This window comes from Rhinoderma darwinii, chromosome 4 (assembly GCF_050947455.1).
Source record: "Rhinoderma darwinii isolate aRhiDar2 chromosome 4, aRhiDar2.hap1, whole genome shotgun sequence".
Taxonomy (NCBI): Eukaryota; Metazoa; Chordata; class Amphibia; order Anura; family Rhinodermatidae; genus Rhinoderma; species Rhinoderma darwinii.
This window is the reverse complement of record NC_134690.1, coordinates 192,751,614-192,765,536: the sequence shown is the minus strand read 5'-3', so window position 1 is coordinate 192,765,536 and position 13,923 is coordinate 192,751,614. Positions and strand designations below refer to the sequence as shown.

At 37.8% G+C, this 13,923-nt stretch overlaps 1 protein-coding gene across 1 annotated transcript in view; it reads left to right on the top strand.

Annotated features, from left to right (window-relative positions):
• Positions 1 to 1,939: 1,939 nt before the first annotated feature.
• The window catches only part of B3GAT2 (beta-1,3-glucuronyltransferase 2), a 185,874-nt gene continuing 173,890 nt past the window's right edge, over positions 1,940 to 13,923 (top strand). Inside the window, exon 1 of the mRNA XM_075862012.1 lies at positions 1,940 to 3,389. Within this exon, the coding sequence (XP_075718127.1) occupies positions 2,724 to 3,389 (666 nt within the window). The 5' untranslated portion in view covers positions 1,940 to 2,723. The remainder of the gene's footprint in view (positions 3,390 to 13,923) is intronic.

Sequence of the window (13,923 nt, the reverse complement as noted above, 5' to 3'; positions counted from 1 at the left end):
CTAGGTACTTGAAAATTTTATCATTTCCAGATCTTAGTGACATGAGAATGAGAATAACACCTTCATATTTGCAGAATATGACAATTATGGAGATCTGGACAGTCACCCACTTCTTGCATTTGGTAAGTAGGGGCCTGCATATTTTTTTCGTAATCAGCAGTGGCAAAAAACATTCATTAGCAATTCTGAAGAGCTCTCTAATCAATAATTCCATTAGTACACCCAATTTCCCTTTAATTTTTATGTTGTACACAAAGAAAACATGTAGCGTTGACTAAGACTTGTTCACACAGTGCAGATTTAATGCCGATTTTGCATTTTGTAAGCCAAAACCAAAATTGGATCCAGGAGAGGAGACACTTAAAGGACTTCCTTTATATATTTCTTCTGTTTACATTCCGTTCCTGGTTTTGACTAAAAAATACATGGAGACACGCAGAAAAAGCAGGGCAAAACAGGTGTCGGGGTGTGTTACACCTCGGTCTGTATTTTCCACTTCTCTTGTATCTAGGTATTGGATTGGCTTATTGTATGCACTTTGCACATTTTACTTAACTTCCATCCTAGTATACTTATGTGGCTTTCATCGATTGTAGCATTTGTACTTTTCATTTTCTATATGTACTGTAGCTGATTGATTATAGTCCTTGGGGTTAAAGGGGTTTTCCCATCAGGGACATTTATGACATATCCACAGGAAACAGCGTCCGGAAACAGCATCCTTTAAAAAGTAAAGACTATGCTATTCTAAGATTGCTAATAAAAAAAAACTATGAACCAATGATGTGGAAACATTACATAGCCAGACAGCAGAGTGTAATTTGGTTAATGTGACCCATGGGCCACACTTAATGGGTTTCACTGTACTGGTAATTACTTGTACAATTTTTAGATGTAGCAGATCTGAATTTGTAGTGTGTATGTATTTTGCAGACTTAGTAATGTTGCCTGCAGTTCTGTAGCTAACCACACTGTAATATCAGCATAACTTATGCTCAACTAAGCTCTTCTTCAATGACAAACTCAACCCTGTTATGTCTGCAAATGTGGCTGAGGAATGAGGACATCTCGTCTTTTTATGACTTTTCTAAGAACTCTTCTTCTTCCTTAACCCTAAAAAAAAAGGAACACTTACAGTAATTAAACATGTTTAAAGCGGACATGTCATCTCTCCTGACAGGTCTGTTTTAGTAAAAACTTGTATCCCCATGAAAATACAATTCTGGTACATCTTTTCTTAAAACTCTGTGTTGTGTCATTTCCCTGTTATTACTCCTGGAAATGTATGAATAAATTGACAACTGGGTGTAACCATTCCCCTTGACACTGATTGGACAGTGTCAGCCTGTGCATGACCACACCCCTTTGACAAGAGGTGTGTAGAGGAGAATGTCAACACCCAATTTCTTGATACATTTCCATCAGGAATAACAGAAGAACAGTACAACACAGAGTTCTAAGTAAAGGTGCTCAAGAATTATTATTTTATGGGGAATACAATATTTACTAAAGCAGTCATGTCAAGAGAGGTGACATCTCTTCTTTAAACAAGGACTCCATAATGGTTTGTTTGTACTGATTATTCCATGAAAACTTGTGTTAAATGTCGTTGTACAGTTACAGTCTTCTATTTAGTTTTCCATCAAGTACTTGACATCTATCTCCATTCTCTCTCTCCCCTTGAGTTATCAGTTCTGTGATGCACGGTGTACTAGTCCAATATTTGAAACACAATAAAGTAGAGATTAAATGCATCACAAATAAAACAATATTAAGCTTGAGTTGCTTAAAAATGTGTAATTCCAAAAGAGCTTTTCAATCTCATTTCTCATTGTCAGCCACAGGGGGTCTCTGTATTCCCTTCTCCTCCCTCTTCCCCACCCAGCAGCTCATCGGACTGCAAAGAAAGAGAAACAAAGAAGAAAGGGGTGGGAGTAGCAGAGTGATGCAGGGAGCAGCAATCAAACTCAGCCACATCCAGTGCATCACTGAAGCTCTTATTACAGAATCACAGCCCAACTCAACACAGCTTTCCAGGCAGCACAAGCAATAACAAACAAAAGCAGCAAACAATTCCCCAGTCCTTGTGACTTGGCTGTTGTCCATGTTGTGCTGGCAAACACGACCTACTTGGAGATGTATTATTTTGCTTTATCCAGAATCCTGAGCACATGGAAGCTGAAAAGGCAAGAAGTTTCGGGGACCAGAATAACATCTACTAGATGTCTGTTCTTTGTATACTGAGGAATAGCTGCCTACCCTGCCTGCCTTGTTGCCGTCCTGTGCCGAATTTATCAATGAAGCAGTCCTCAAGTGGAGCTATTTTCTGAAAAGCTATTGACATGACTTGATTTGGATTTTATGTGGCTTGGAGAACGAAGAGAGCGACACATAGAAGGGGCTCTATAATGACTCTGGAGCACCCATAGAAGCAACAAATAGGTTTAAGTGGATTTATGGGAATTGAAAAGCTTTCTCTACTACTGCAGTCTGTGTATTTTCCATACTAATTGAAGATCTGTTTGTTTAGACAATGTAACTTAATTAATAACATTTCATAACAATTTAAGAAGGTGCCTGCAAGCAATTGTATGGGAATTGTAATACTGGTTTATTGGTGTCTTTTGGATTTTCCTCACATTGGATTTAACACTAGAAGAATATTAAGGCTGCTTGAGTTTATATTCTCTGTTTGACTTGGTCTTACTTTTCTAAATAACAGGATGAAGTCTGTTTTCTACAGTCGATTCTTCATTCTTCTTCCTTGGGTATTGATTGTTGTTATTATTATTGATATTGATACCAGGAGACCTTCTAATTCCAAAAAAGTACCCACTACCCACCATTATTCTCCATACTGGAAGCATAGGATTGGTCGTACAGCTTTAATGAGAGCCCAGCCAAGTGATACCAGCATGGCTTCATGGACCACTAATAAGGAACAATTGACCAGTTCTGAAAGTCATTGGGCAAAGAATAATACTATGCCCATTATATATGCCATTACCCCTACTTATAGCCGACCTGTACAGAAGGCTGAACTCACTCGCCTAGCCAACACATTCCGTCAGGTCCCACGTTTACATTGGATAGTAGTAGAGGACTCACCACATCCAACAGATTTGGTTAGCCACTTTTTGGCTGGGGCAGGTGTAAGGGCTACTCACTTGCATGTGCCCACACCAAGGAGATATAAACGTTCTGGTTTACCCCGAGCCACAGAACAGAGGAATGCCGGATTAGCTTGGCTTAGGCAGCAATACCAACCCAAGACTCATCATCGTACTCAGCGATCAGGGGTCCAGCCACCTGTACTGCAGGAGTACCCAGCAGGCGTTGTCTTCTTTGCAGATGATGATAACACTTACAGTCTGGAGCTTTTCCAGGAGGTATTTTCCATATATGTGTAAATTGTTGTTATTTCTCTCATTTCATCCACATACATATGTGAGGGTATCAAGTCTTTGTTGTGTACTTGCATGCTATTTTACAATGCTTTTCATTTTTAAATACTACTTATAAATAATAACCATGCTAATTTATGGGAACAGTATAACTGGTCGCATAGACAGAAGTTATATGCCCAGCAGTTTCAGCACTGGAGCTGGTGGACAGTTCCCAGCACACTGGTTACTGCTAATGCCTCCAGGAAACTTTCTGATGCCACAAACACCCTGCTGTTCCACTCTCCAAAGGTCTCCTTACAGCTGTTTTTAAGGTGGCATTTGTGCAATATAAAAGCAAGCAGGCTGGGTTCACAAATAGCAATATAATACTAAGTTAATGTGAAATGTCTATGTGTAGTAAGCAATACTTTGCTGATCATACATATTGTAGGAAAATTGCAGTTTCTTTGATAATTTAGACATTTAAATGGTATTACAAATGAGTGGTAATATACTATAAGCTAGCACTGCATGGAATAGGTTTAATATTAGTAGTGAAGCTCAAGTGTTTTGGATAGAATGTAGAATACGGGAATTAATGTTATATTGGTGTATGTATTGGTGGAGTGAGATTCCTTTGACAGAATGATGAAATGGAAAGTGGATGTAATACCTTAAGTAAATGGGGAAAAGGGGGATTAGGATAGGCTGCATAATATACCAGTTCACTTTTAGCACGTGTCAAAACTCCTGAATTCACAATATTCTTTATAGAGGAAAATATTTTACAGTAACCTGTGTAACAATTTACAGTAGTCTGCAGGGGGAGTCACTGCGCCAGTTTCTGAAAATCAGTTCTTTTTTTAGTGGTCTCACTCTCATAGTAAGCTATGGTAAGCATCAAGTATGTGTGTTTGTGTGAATGTGTGTATAACGGACAGTGCTAATCTAATATATATATGTATGTGTGTGTGTTTGGTTTTAAGTAGAAAATCATAAACATTATAGATATGGCATACGCTATTAAAAAGATTAATGTACTTGGTATTAGAAATGTAGTAAGAAGGCATTGGTTCCATCAGTTCAACCTAGTTTTTTTCTAAGTTGTTTTTTTTAAAACATAGGATAAGCAGGTATCTGATTTCTTTCATATTTTTATAAATTACAAAAAATAGTTTGTCATAAGGGCATTGATGAAAAAATATTTTGCAACAAGTGTCCTAGAAAGCATACAGGTGGTGTGTCTTCAGGGAATGTCCTATATTTAATGAAAGATTTGCTTTAGAGGGGAGGCTTTTCACTGTCTACTACACATTATATGAGTCTATACCAGACTTCACTACACAATGAGGAAACAAAACATGAGAGTTCAAGACACTCCAATATTAGCTACACATATAAAGGAAACCCAGATGGAAAACATTATTGAGTTCATGGATACTTGGGGAGTAGACTTTGAGCCAGTGAACTACAACATGAAGACTTTAACTTACATCTTTTATTACTTATCTATCTAGTAGCAACAAAACCAATGAAAACTATGAAATGATCTGTCTCAAGAAGAAATGAAAGATAGACAGGTCTAAGTCCATTTTGTACAATTTGCAGTAAATTCATTTGTCTCTGTAAGCTATAAGACTTTCTTCATTGATATAGCTGCAATAGTCATCTTTTTCATTCATGATGTTGACTTTGTGGTGTTCTTTAAATTTGCACTTTCTCCAGTTCTCTATTTTCCAGTGTCCATTTTCTTAAAGAGATTTTACCTCCTGTATTTTTCTATGGTATTGTGTTGTTTTATATTTTATAACTCGTAAACATATACTTCTATAGATTCATCATGTGTGCGCTATGCAGTGATAATTTGTTCACACATTCTCCATAAATCACTGTATGTTACAGCTCCCATTACAGTCTTGAATAGCCTCATCTATAAAACCCACAAAACAAAGGAAACTTTCTAATTCAAATGGATCATTTCAAGCTTGACATATCTTGTAATGGAAAGGATTGATCTTTCTCTTGAAACTGTTATCACTCTGTCTGGTGAAAGGGGCCTGAAATATGGCGCTCATAAATAAAGCTATGGATCTCCCTCTGTGGCTCTTAAAAACATTTGTTCTTGACAGATCATGTTGATAAAGAATTAAAGGCACATGCTCTGTTTTGTGCTGCATTCTTGTCAATAACACAAATCCAATAACGTTGTTAACCCATTAAACGCTCGACAATATGTGTAGATACGTATATATTTGAGTATACTGTATATTCATGTATTCTGTTTTGCGCGACAAGCATTGAAAATTTCGGAGACAATTATACCCGATGTTCTTTTCTATATTCTACATTAAAAGAGACAAAAAATAGTACAAGATTGAATTTAAAGGGGGTGTTTATTTATAATAATTAAAGTTGAATGACTAATCTATGTATACGTTATGAAACTTTCTAATATACTCTTGACTTCTCAACTCTTCACTGTTTTCATGATGTCTGCTAGCTATTTGAATCTAGTCTAGTTGAGCTATGTGAGCTAAATTCATCAGCAACGCAAACCTCACTCCTGTCCTAATATTTTTCAACAATGTGTCATTGTAGGTAAAATGTTACAGCCTGAAGTCCATCACAGCATTAATTTAATATCTACCTTTTTAACCGTGTGTGTGTGTGTGTGTGTGTGTGTGTGTGTGTGTGTGTGTGTGTGTGTGTGTGTGTGTGTGTGTGTGTGTGTGTGTGTGTGTGTGTGTGTGTGTGTGTGTGCGTGTGTGTTAAATCAGCATCACTGGAACTTTAAGAATTTTGATACTTTTTACCCTTAGGTCTTTCATGTAAGTATAGAATGCTATCAATAGAATGCATGTCTTTCTCACTGTCTTTATCCATTAAAATGTTCCACTTAGCTGCATTTCTGTGTTCTTAAGCATGAATAGTCTTGTTTAATAATGCTTTTTGTTCTGTTAGAATCTAGGGCAAAAGTGCAACTGCAGATTTATTTATTCTTGACAAAGTGCTAGCTTTTATGTTGCCATAACCATAGATAATATTATTTCTTCAATATTGTTAAAAAAATCCAACAAGTAAATAGAGTTTGACACTTTATTTGTATTCTTGACCATTTATTACATTACCACTATTGTGGTTTCTCTGCTGTTACTATTGTAGATTCTTGAATGTCCCAATATCGTTGACAATTTTGGCCGGGGGTTGGGCACACACAAGTAAAGTAAATCCTACCAGTTTCATAATAATAATAATTAAAGAGGAGCTATTTTCCTTTAATAACACTGCCTCCTACCTGTTCAATTGTAACTCACATGCAATCTATTATTACTATACAATTACTGTGCATATTATGCAGCTAAGTGATATTGTCACAAGCCTGGTGGCACCTGGATGTTGTAGATTGTAACTAGCAACTAGTGACTATGGGCTGCTAGTTATTCTTTCCTTTGTTTTAAAAAAAAAAAAAAGAAAGAAACTCAAGGAAAATGATATAGTAGATAGATATAAAGGAAAGGCAAATATCTTCTAGTCAAGTCCCTAATCTTACAATTCTGTTTGGATCATTTACAACACTTAAGGAAACTCCAACAAGCTTTTGACACTGGCCCTTATACAATATACTGTACATACTGCTGACACCCTCACCTTTTCTACATAAAAAAATTTCGAAATAGCACGACATTAGGAATATCTATGCAGTCTTATTAGTAACAAATGATGACAACAGCCTATACGTGTATTGACAGTTAATATAGTAATACATTTTAGTGTCACCGGATAGAGCATATTTTGGTTCAGGAGATCCAAGAGATGCATAGTAAGATGTGTAAACTATATGACAAGCTAAAAACAAATACTGCTAAGGAGGTAGAACCATCATTCTTTTACATCACATAATATTTAAAGATGGAAAAAACAACAGTGGTTTTTTATTTACAATCAGTTAATTGCTTTATTTTACTATCAGATGGATAGTTTTTTTTTTACATTTTCATTACGTATATGTTTCTCAATGTTCTTCGTTTAAGTATCCCCTCTACTCAAACAAATAACATCAAAATACCACAAAGTCTATGATCATACACAGTGATGCTTATTAAAAGCATGAGTACAGTGTGAGTACTCCCTTGAGACATGTTAGGTGCCCCCATCAGTTTGAGAAGCTAGGGAGGAGGGGAGCATTGTCCACCACCTATTGTCAATGGTGGATCTTGCGTTTTATATATATATATATATATATATATATATATATATATATATATGTTACCTTTCATTGTAATCCTGCCTGTGGTGATATTAAGATGACTGCGGAGAAGTGATCTCTACAGAACAGGAAGTGTCAGCCTATTGTGAGGCTCAGTGGCCAGAGTGAAAACGGCAAGATTTTAGGATAATTTTAAATATAGATAATGACACGGATAATAAAAAGAAGCACCAAAACCTTTTTAAAATATGTTTAACATAAACACTTGAATTAAACAATAGGTAATTTTTTTGATGACACATTCTCTTTAGGAGCATGTCATAAATGCATATTGTGCAATAGTAAAGCATAAAAACTTCCAACTGAGTGTAAGGTGACATTGAACAAAATTGTGGAGGATGGATTCATTCAATAAACGCTCACATTTAAAAAAGATATCTAAAGCTTTAGCGAATGAAAGGTAAATGTAATTATAAGCACAGTCAACCAGACAAATCCTTGTACAGTATATTATTTTAAAGACACCTGTGTCGTTTTATGTGGGGATTAAAAAACGGTTTTAAGATTTAGTGAAGACCACTAAACACACAAATAGAAATGTTTTAGATCTCTACCAGTAAATCAGTATCTAAGGTAATCGGATTAAATATGTGGTGTGACTCTTTGAACACTATGGGGATTAAGCAACCAAATATTGGCTGTTAGCTGATAATTTTAGCTTTTCTGGTTACTTGCTCATGTCTCTGATGATGTAATATAACACTTAGATGGCCCTCCAGCAGGAGTGATAATTAGAATTTGCTCCTAAAGTCACATGTGTTATTGGTTTAACTCTATACATGTTTCATTCTTTGTGTGACATAAGTACATGTATTTTCTGGTAGAAACATATATCGCAAACACAAGAAGACATCTTTTCAACACAGTATAAACAGTATACCTTTAAAGCTGACAGCAAAAGTTTGCAAGATTTTATCTCAGCAAGAGATTCCAAAAAAAAAGTTATTATGGAATTTCATATAACTGTAGGCAGTTTAATTATATTAGCACCATAGGCTTCTTTTCTGAAAATAAAAATTATAGAAAATTAAAATTTCAGTGTCTTTATTACTTTCTATAGGAGGACATTTTGCTGCAATTCTTGATAAGCAGAATCTTATTTGCAGTGTGCAGTATACTAATATCTTACTTCTAGTGTTATAATAAATCATCTTCTTGTGACATTGCACAATGGCTGCATCTGAGGAAGGGAAGAGCACTTTGGACAACCCCTACATTTATAAAGAGTTTAACCAAGAGCCTTGTCCAGTGTGGCTCTCTGTTAACAGTAGCCCATTGAAAATGTTTTTTGTTTTTTTTTACTGTGGATAGGATCTCCTTGGTTTTCTGGTCACAATGACATTAACAAACTAAAATGGGGTTGTCCTAACCATACAACCACTTTATTTCGCTTTATGGCACTCATATTGCAATTACAATAAAGAGAACTTCTGAAACGAAGATGATAAACTCTCCCAATTCAACAACATTGGGTAAAAGTAATGATAGTAATTGTAATATATTATGTCCTTGTTGCAGCCCTGGAGCAGGCTAAAGGCCCTTTTACACCAGCTGATAAATGGCAGGTGCAGCGAGCGCCGATCAACGAGAGACATCGTTGATCGGCGCTCATTTGCTCCTGTCACACGGAGCTATGGATGGGGACGATCGCTCGTCCCCATACATTATTATCATGTTGGCAGCACGTCTACCTGTTTACACAGGGAGATGTGCTGCTGACAACAATAATATTTCACTCTTTTAAAATGATAAGACCAGCAGTTTACACAGGGCAATTATCGGCAACGAGCGTTATATGAAAGCTCATCTGCCCGATAATCTTCCTGTGTAAAACATCATTTACTCTCTCACTAGAACTGGAGTGAAAGCCTCACCAGCTTATGGTGTCCACAAGAGTGTTTCCTACATACACAGTTCACCCAATACCACCATAACAAGCAACTGCAAAGAGAATGAGTTTTGTTTTTGGGCCTTTATATAGAATTCCCAAGTATATGGCTGATTTACGGACCTCTTTCACCCAAAAAGCAGGGGCGTAGCTAGGGGGGGCAGGCGGGGCATGTGCACAACTTGAATGGAAGGAAGGGGGGTGCCACTGGTACAGCTGCCGCTACTACAGCTGATCACTTCTGCAGCCACCCGGCATACAGGGCGCCTATCAGCAGCGATCAGCTGTTTTGATGCGTCGGTCCTATCCTCTCAGGGCCTCCTGCTGCTATGGGGCCCACGTCACCTAGCCATTTAAATTTATGGGACGGGTGGCACGGGCACCCCCATGCCTGGTTGTGTCGCTAGCACCGCCACATTCAATTGTATCTGCGTACTCAGGGCGCAGATACAATTGAATACTCTGGCAGAGCAGCTCCGGCAAGTGGGAAAGAGATGTCTGGAAAGAAGTTGGGGGGGTGCCAAACTGAATCTTTGCCCCAGGTGCAAGAGAACCTAGCTACGCCTCTGCAAAGATGAATATAAAATTTAATGTCTAGCATATTATAGCTACAATATGTTTTTACATGTGTACCATTCAGACACCAGGCACCTGGCATTTACATGCATGCAAATACCTATAGCATAAAAAGAAATGCATACAAGGGTATTGAAATGACAAAAAAAAGGCATTTCTTCATATATCCATAATTATTTTAGGATATCAAATATTTTTTCTATTGTTGTTATATAATCAATCATTCTAAAACTCATGCAATGTTTTCACTATAATTATTTATGTAAAGTACTTTACCTTTAGATTTAATTCAACTGTCTATGACACAGCTGGGATGATTCATAGATGAAGCTATTGTCGTATTTAGGCTTAAAATTGTTATATTTTCTGTCTTGTTTCACACAAGCATAGGTAGACAACCTATAGAAAACAGGCGTACTGGTACCAATATTATTAATATCCCATGTAGAACAAACAATGTAACTGATAAACTGCTTTATTGTATAGATACATCAATCATTCGCCCAAAGCTGCGTCCGGGGAAAACATATGTTTGGGCCAGGTGGTAGGCCGTGTTTGATATCTTTTATGTCATTATGTTGCTGCATTATCCCTATTCTGATAGAAATCTGTACTAAGCTATACTATATGCTTTATATCATCCCAGTCCTACCCCCTTTTATTAGGGTTCAATCCATTTTATCTTTAAGAGTATGCTTTTATTGATACAATAAAGCAAGTTTTTTACTTTTAATATACACTATATTGTTCTGTGTATTTATCGGTTATATACACAAGCATATGTGTCAACATGCAGAATAGGGATCGACAATATCAATATGGACATATTTACCGATAATATAGCATCCATACAGATGTAACAATCTTGACCCTGATAACTTGCTGCAGCATCATAACTGATCGTTTACACAACAAAAGCCATTGAAAAACGCTTAACGTTAAAATTTTAGGTTGGGTTCACACGAGCACATTACGTCTGTAAAGGACGGAACGTATTTCGGCCGCTAATCCCGGACCGAACACACTGCAGGGAGCCGGGCTCCTAGCATCATAGTTAGGTACGATGCTAGGAGTCCCTGCCTCGCTGCAGGACAACTGTCCCGTGCTGTAATCATGTTTTCAGTACAGGACATTTGTCCTGCAGCGAGGCAGGGACTCCTAGCATCGTACATAACTATGATGCTAGGAGCCCGGCTCCCTGCTGTGTGTTCGGTCTGGGACTTGCGGCCGAAATACGTTCCGTCCATTACGGATGTAATGTGCTCGTGTGAATCCAGCCTTAGTGCGTTAAATGTCAACTTAAAGAGAACTTTTCACAACCCCAGAACTGTGCAGCTGAGTGCACGATCTTATAGGTGCTGCTGCACAAACCTTGGGGCACTTTAAATTAACTGTGTAGTCTAAGCCTTTCCGGAGATATTGGCTGCGTTATAATTGGCACCCGATATGTAAATTAGCCCCTGTACTTTCAGTGGGGCGTACCTGGAAATGGAATGGCAGGGGGACATGATTGTCAGAGCTCTGACGCGGTCTAATCAGCTGCATACAGTGTCAGAGCAGCTTCTACTGTGAGATCTCTCTGCTGCGTGTGTGTGAACACGCTCTCCTCTCTCCTGTTACTGTCAGCAAGTGATGAGAATACTGTGTGATCTCGCATGCGAGGAGGAAGGCGCGTAGGCACACACATGCAGCAGAGATAGATCACACAGTAGAAGCGCTCTGACACTGTCTGCAGCTGATTGGACAGTGTCAGAGCTCTGACTATCACGCCCCTCTGACAGTACAGGAGCTAATTTACATATCAGGCACCAATTATAGCGCAGACCAGTTTTATGTAGTCATTATAGGCACTTTTGGTGGTGGACAGGGGTCAGAATGGGTACTCCGACTGGTCTATGGCTACTTAGCCCTAAATGCACCAAACTGTGATGCATTGTGTGTTCTTACACCTTTCTATCATAGCCAGCATTAACTTTTTCAGCAGTTTGTCCTACAATAGCTCTTCTATTGGATCAGACCAGAGGGGCTAGCCTTCGTTCCTCACACACATTAGAGAGCCCTGGGCAGCCATGATCTTGCCGCCGATTCACCGATTGTCCTGCCTTCGAGAACATTTGGTAGGTACTAACCACTGCACATCGGGAACACCCCACAAAACCTGCTGTTTTGGAGATGCTCTGACTCAGTCCTTTAGCCTCTGCAATTTGACCCTTGTTGAAGTTGTTCAGATCCTTACACTTGCCCATTTTTCCTGCTTCCAACACATCAACTTGATGAACTGACTATTCACTTGCTGCCTAATATATGCCACCCTTTCACAGGTGCTATTGCCATGAGATAATCAATGTTATTCACTTCACCTGTCAGTAGTTTTAATGTTATGGCTGAGTATTATAACACAAAAAGTAAAATTTGTCAGTATATTCAATGGGAATATGTGGAATTCCAATCCATGTACCACTTGTGGCCTGGTGAATGTCTTTGATCTTACTGAAACTACAAGAATATATAAATTAGAAATAATTTTTTTGAATTATGCAGGCACACATGTTTTTCAGCCTCACCTTCCAAGGCACAATCTTAACTTTCCAGAGAAATTCAGTAAGGAGAGATAATCCAAGAAACATGAACAGTTGTACTGTCCCCTCAGGCACCAAAAAATTATTCTGGGGTGTAATTATTTGAAAGACAATTTGATTGATCTTGAGAAGCTTAAATTGGAAATCAAAATATTCCATTATGCCATAATTGTGTTAATGGAGCAGATGAAAATGTGGTATTTTTCCAATAAAATCAGCATTCTTAAGGATTTTATACACAAGCTTGATGGGAGTCTGTTTTAGATTCTGTCTGCTTGCTGTCTTATCACAACTCAATTGATCCCTAATAGAACGGAGACCTGAGGAGCTGAGCTGATGAAGAAAGACAGAAATAAGAAATTGGATTTAGGTGTTAAAACCTAGTTATCCAGAACAAGAAAGGTTCTGGCTTTCAGCTGTTCAATCAATCTTTTTACATGTATACATTTGACCTTGGAGGAAAGGCTTCCTGTGTCTATGACCTCAACAGGCTGCTTGTGTCACTTGCTATTTATTTTACTGAATGTGTATATACATATCAGATGCAGCAACAGTTCCATCATGACATATAGTAATTCATATTTGAAGAAAGCATGGCATACATCAGCGTTTTATCAATATTTTAACAAATATAGGAAGTCAAGTTTGATCTTGACAGCCTTGTGCAAGAAATTATTTTCAGAGAACTACCACGAAATGTTAATCGAGGTGTATTAGAGGCTCTAGATTTAATTGAAATTTGTTCAAAAAAGGAAGTTTTTTTATGGTTTTAGTTTTTTTGCTCTGTGCCTTGAATTTTTAGCCTTGCCAAAGCTAAACATTAATCTGCATACAAAGGTCGAAGAGGTACTGCAGATGATAGCCTGTGAGCCGTGACACCTGTTGTAAGTGGACTCACAGGTCACATAAAGCCCTGAAGCAGCAGATGTTAAACTGATGTATGTGCCTAGCTGAAGATGACTTATGAGCTATTAGAGGAAAGCCTACATTTTCTGCATGCCTGTTATTAGACCAGAAAAACAATCCATCCATATGCATCCATTCTGAGTGCTTTGCTTCTCCTCTGCCTACCCTCTTCTCTATGAAAAAAACATTTTTTAATATTCAATGACAAACAAAATCCTCGTCTAGCTCCTCCACCCAACCACCAATCACTTAACAAGCCACCGTATCTAATAATGATAAGCTTAATATAATCTCCGTACATTGCAGAGTGGATTGATTTTT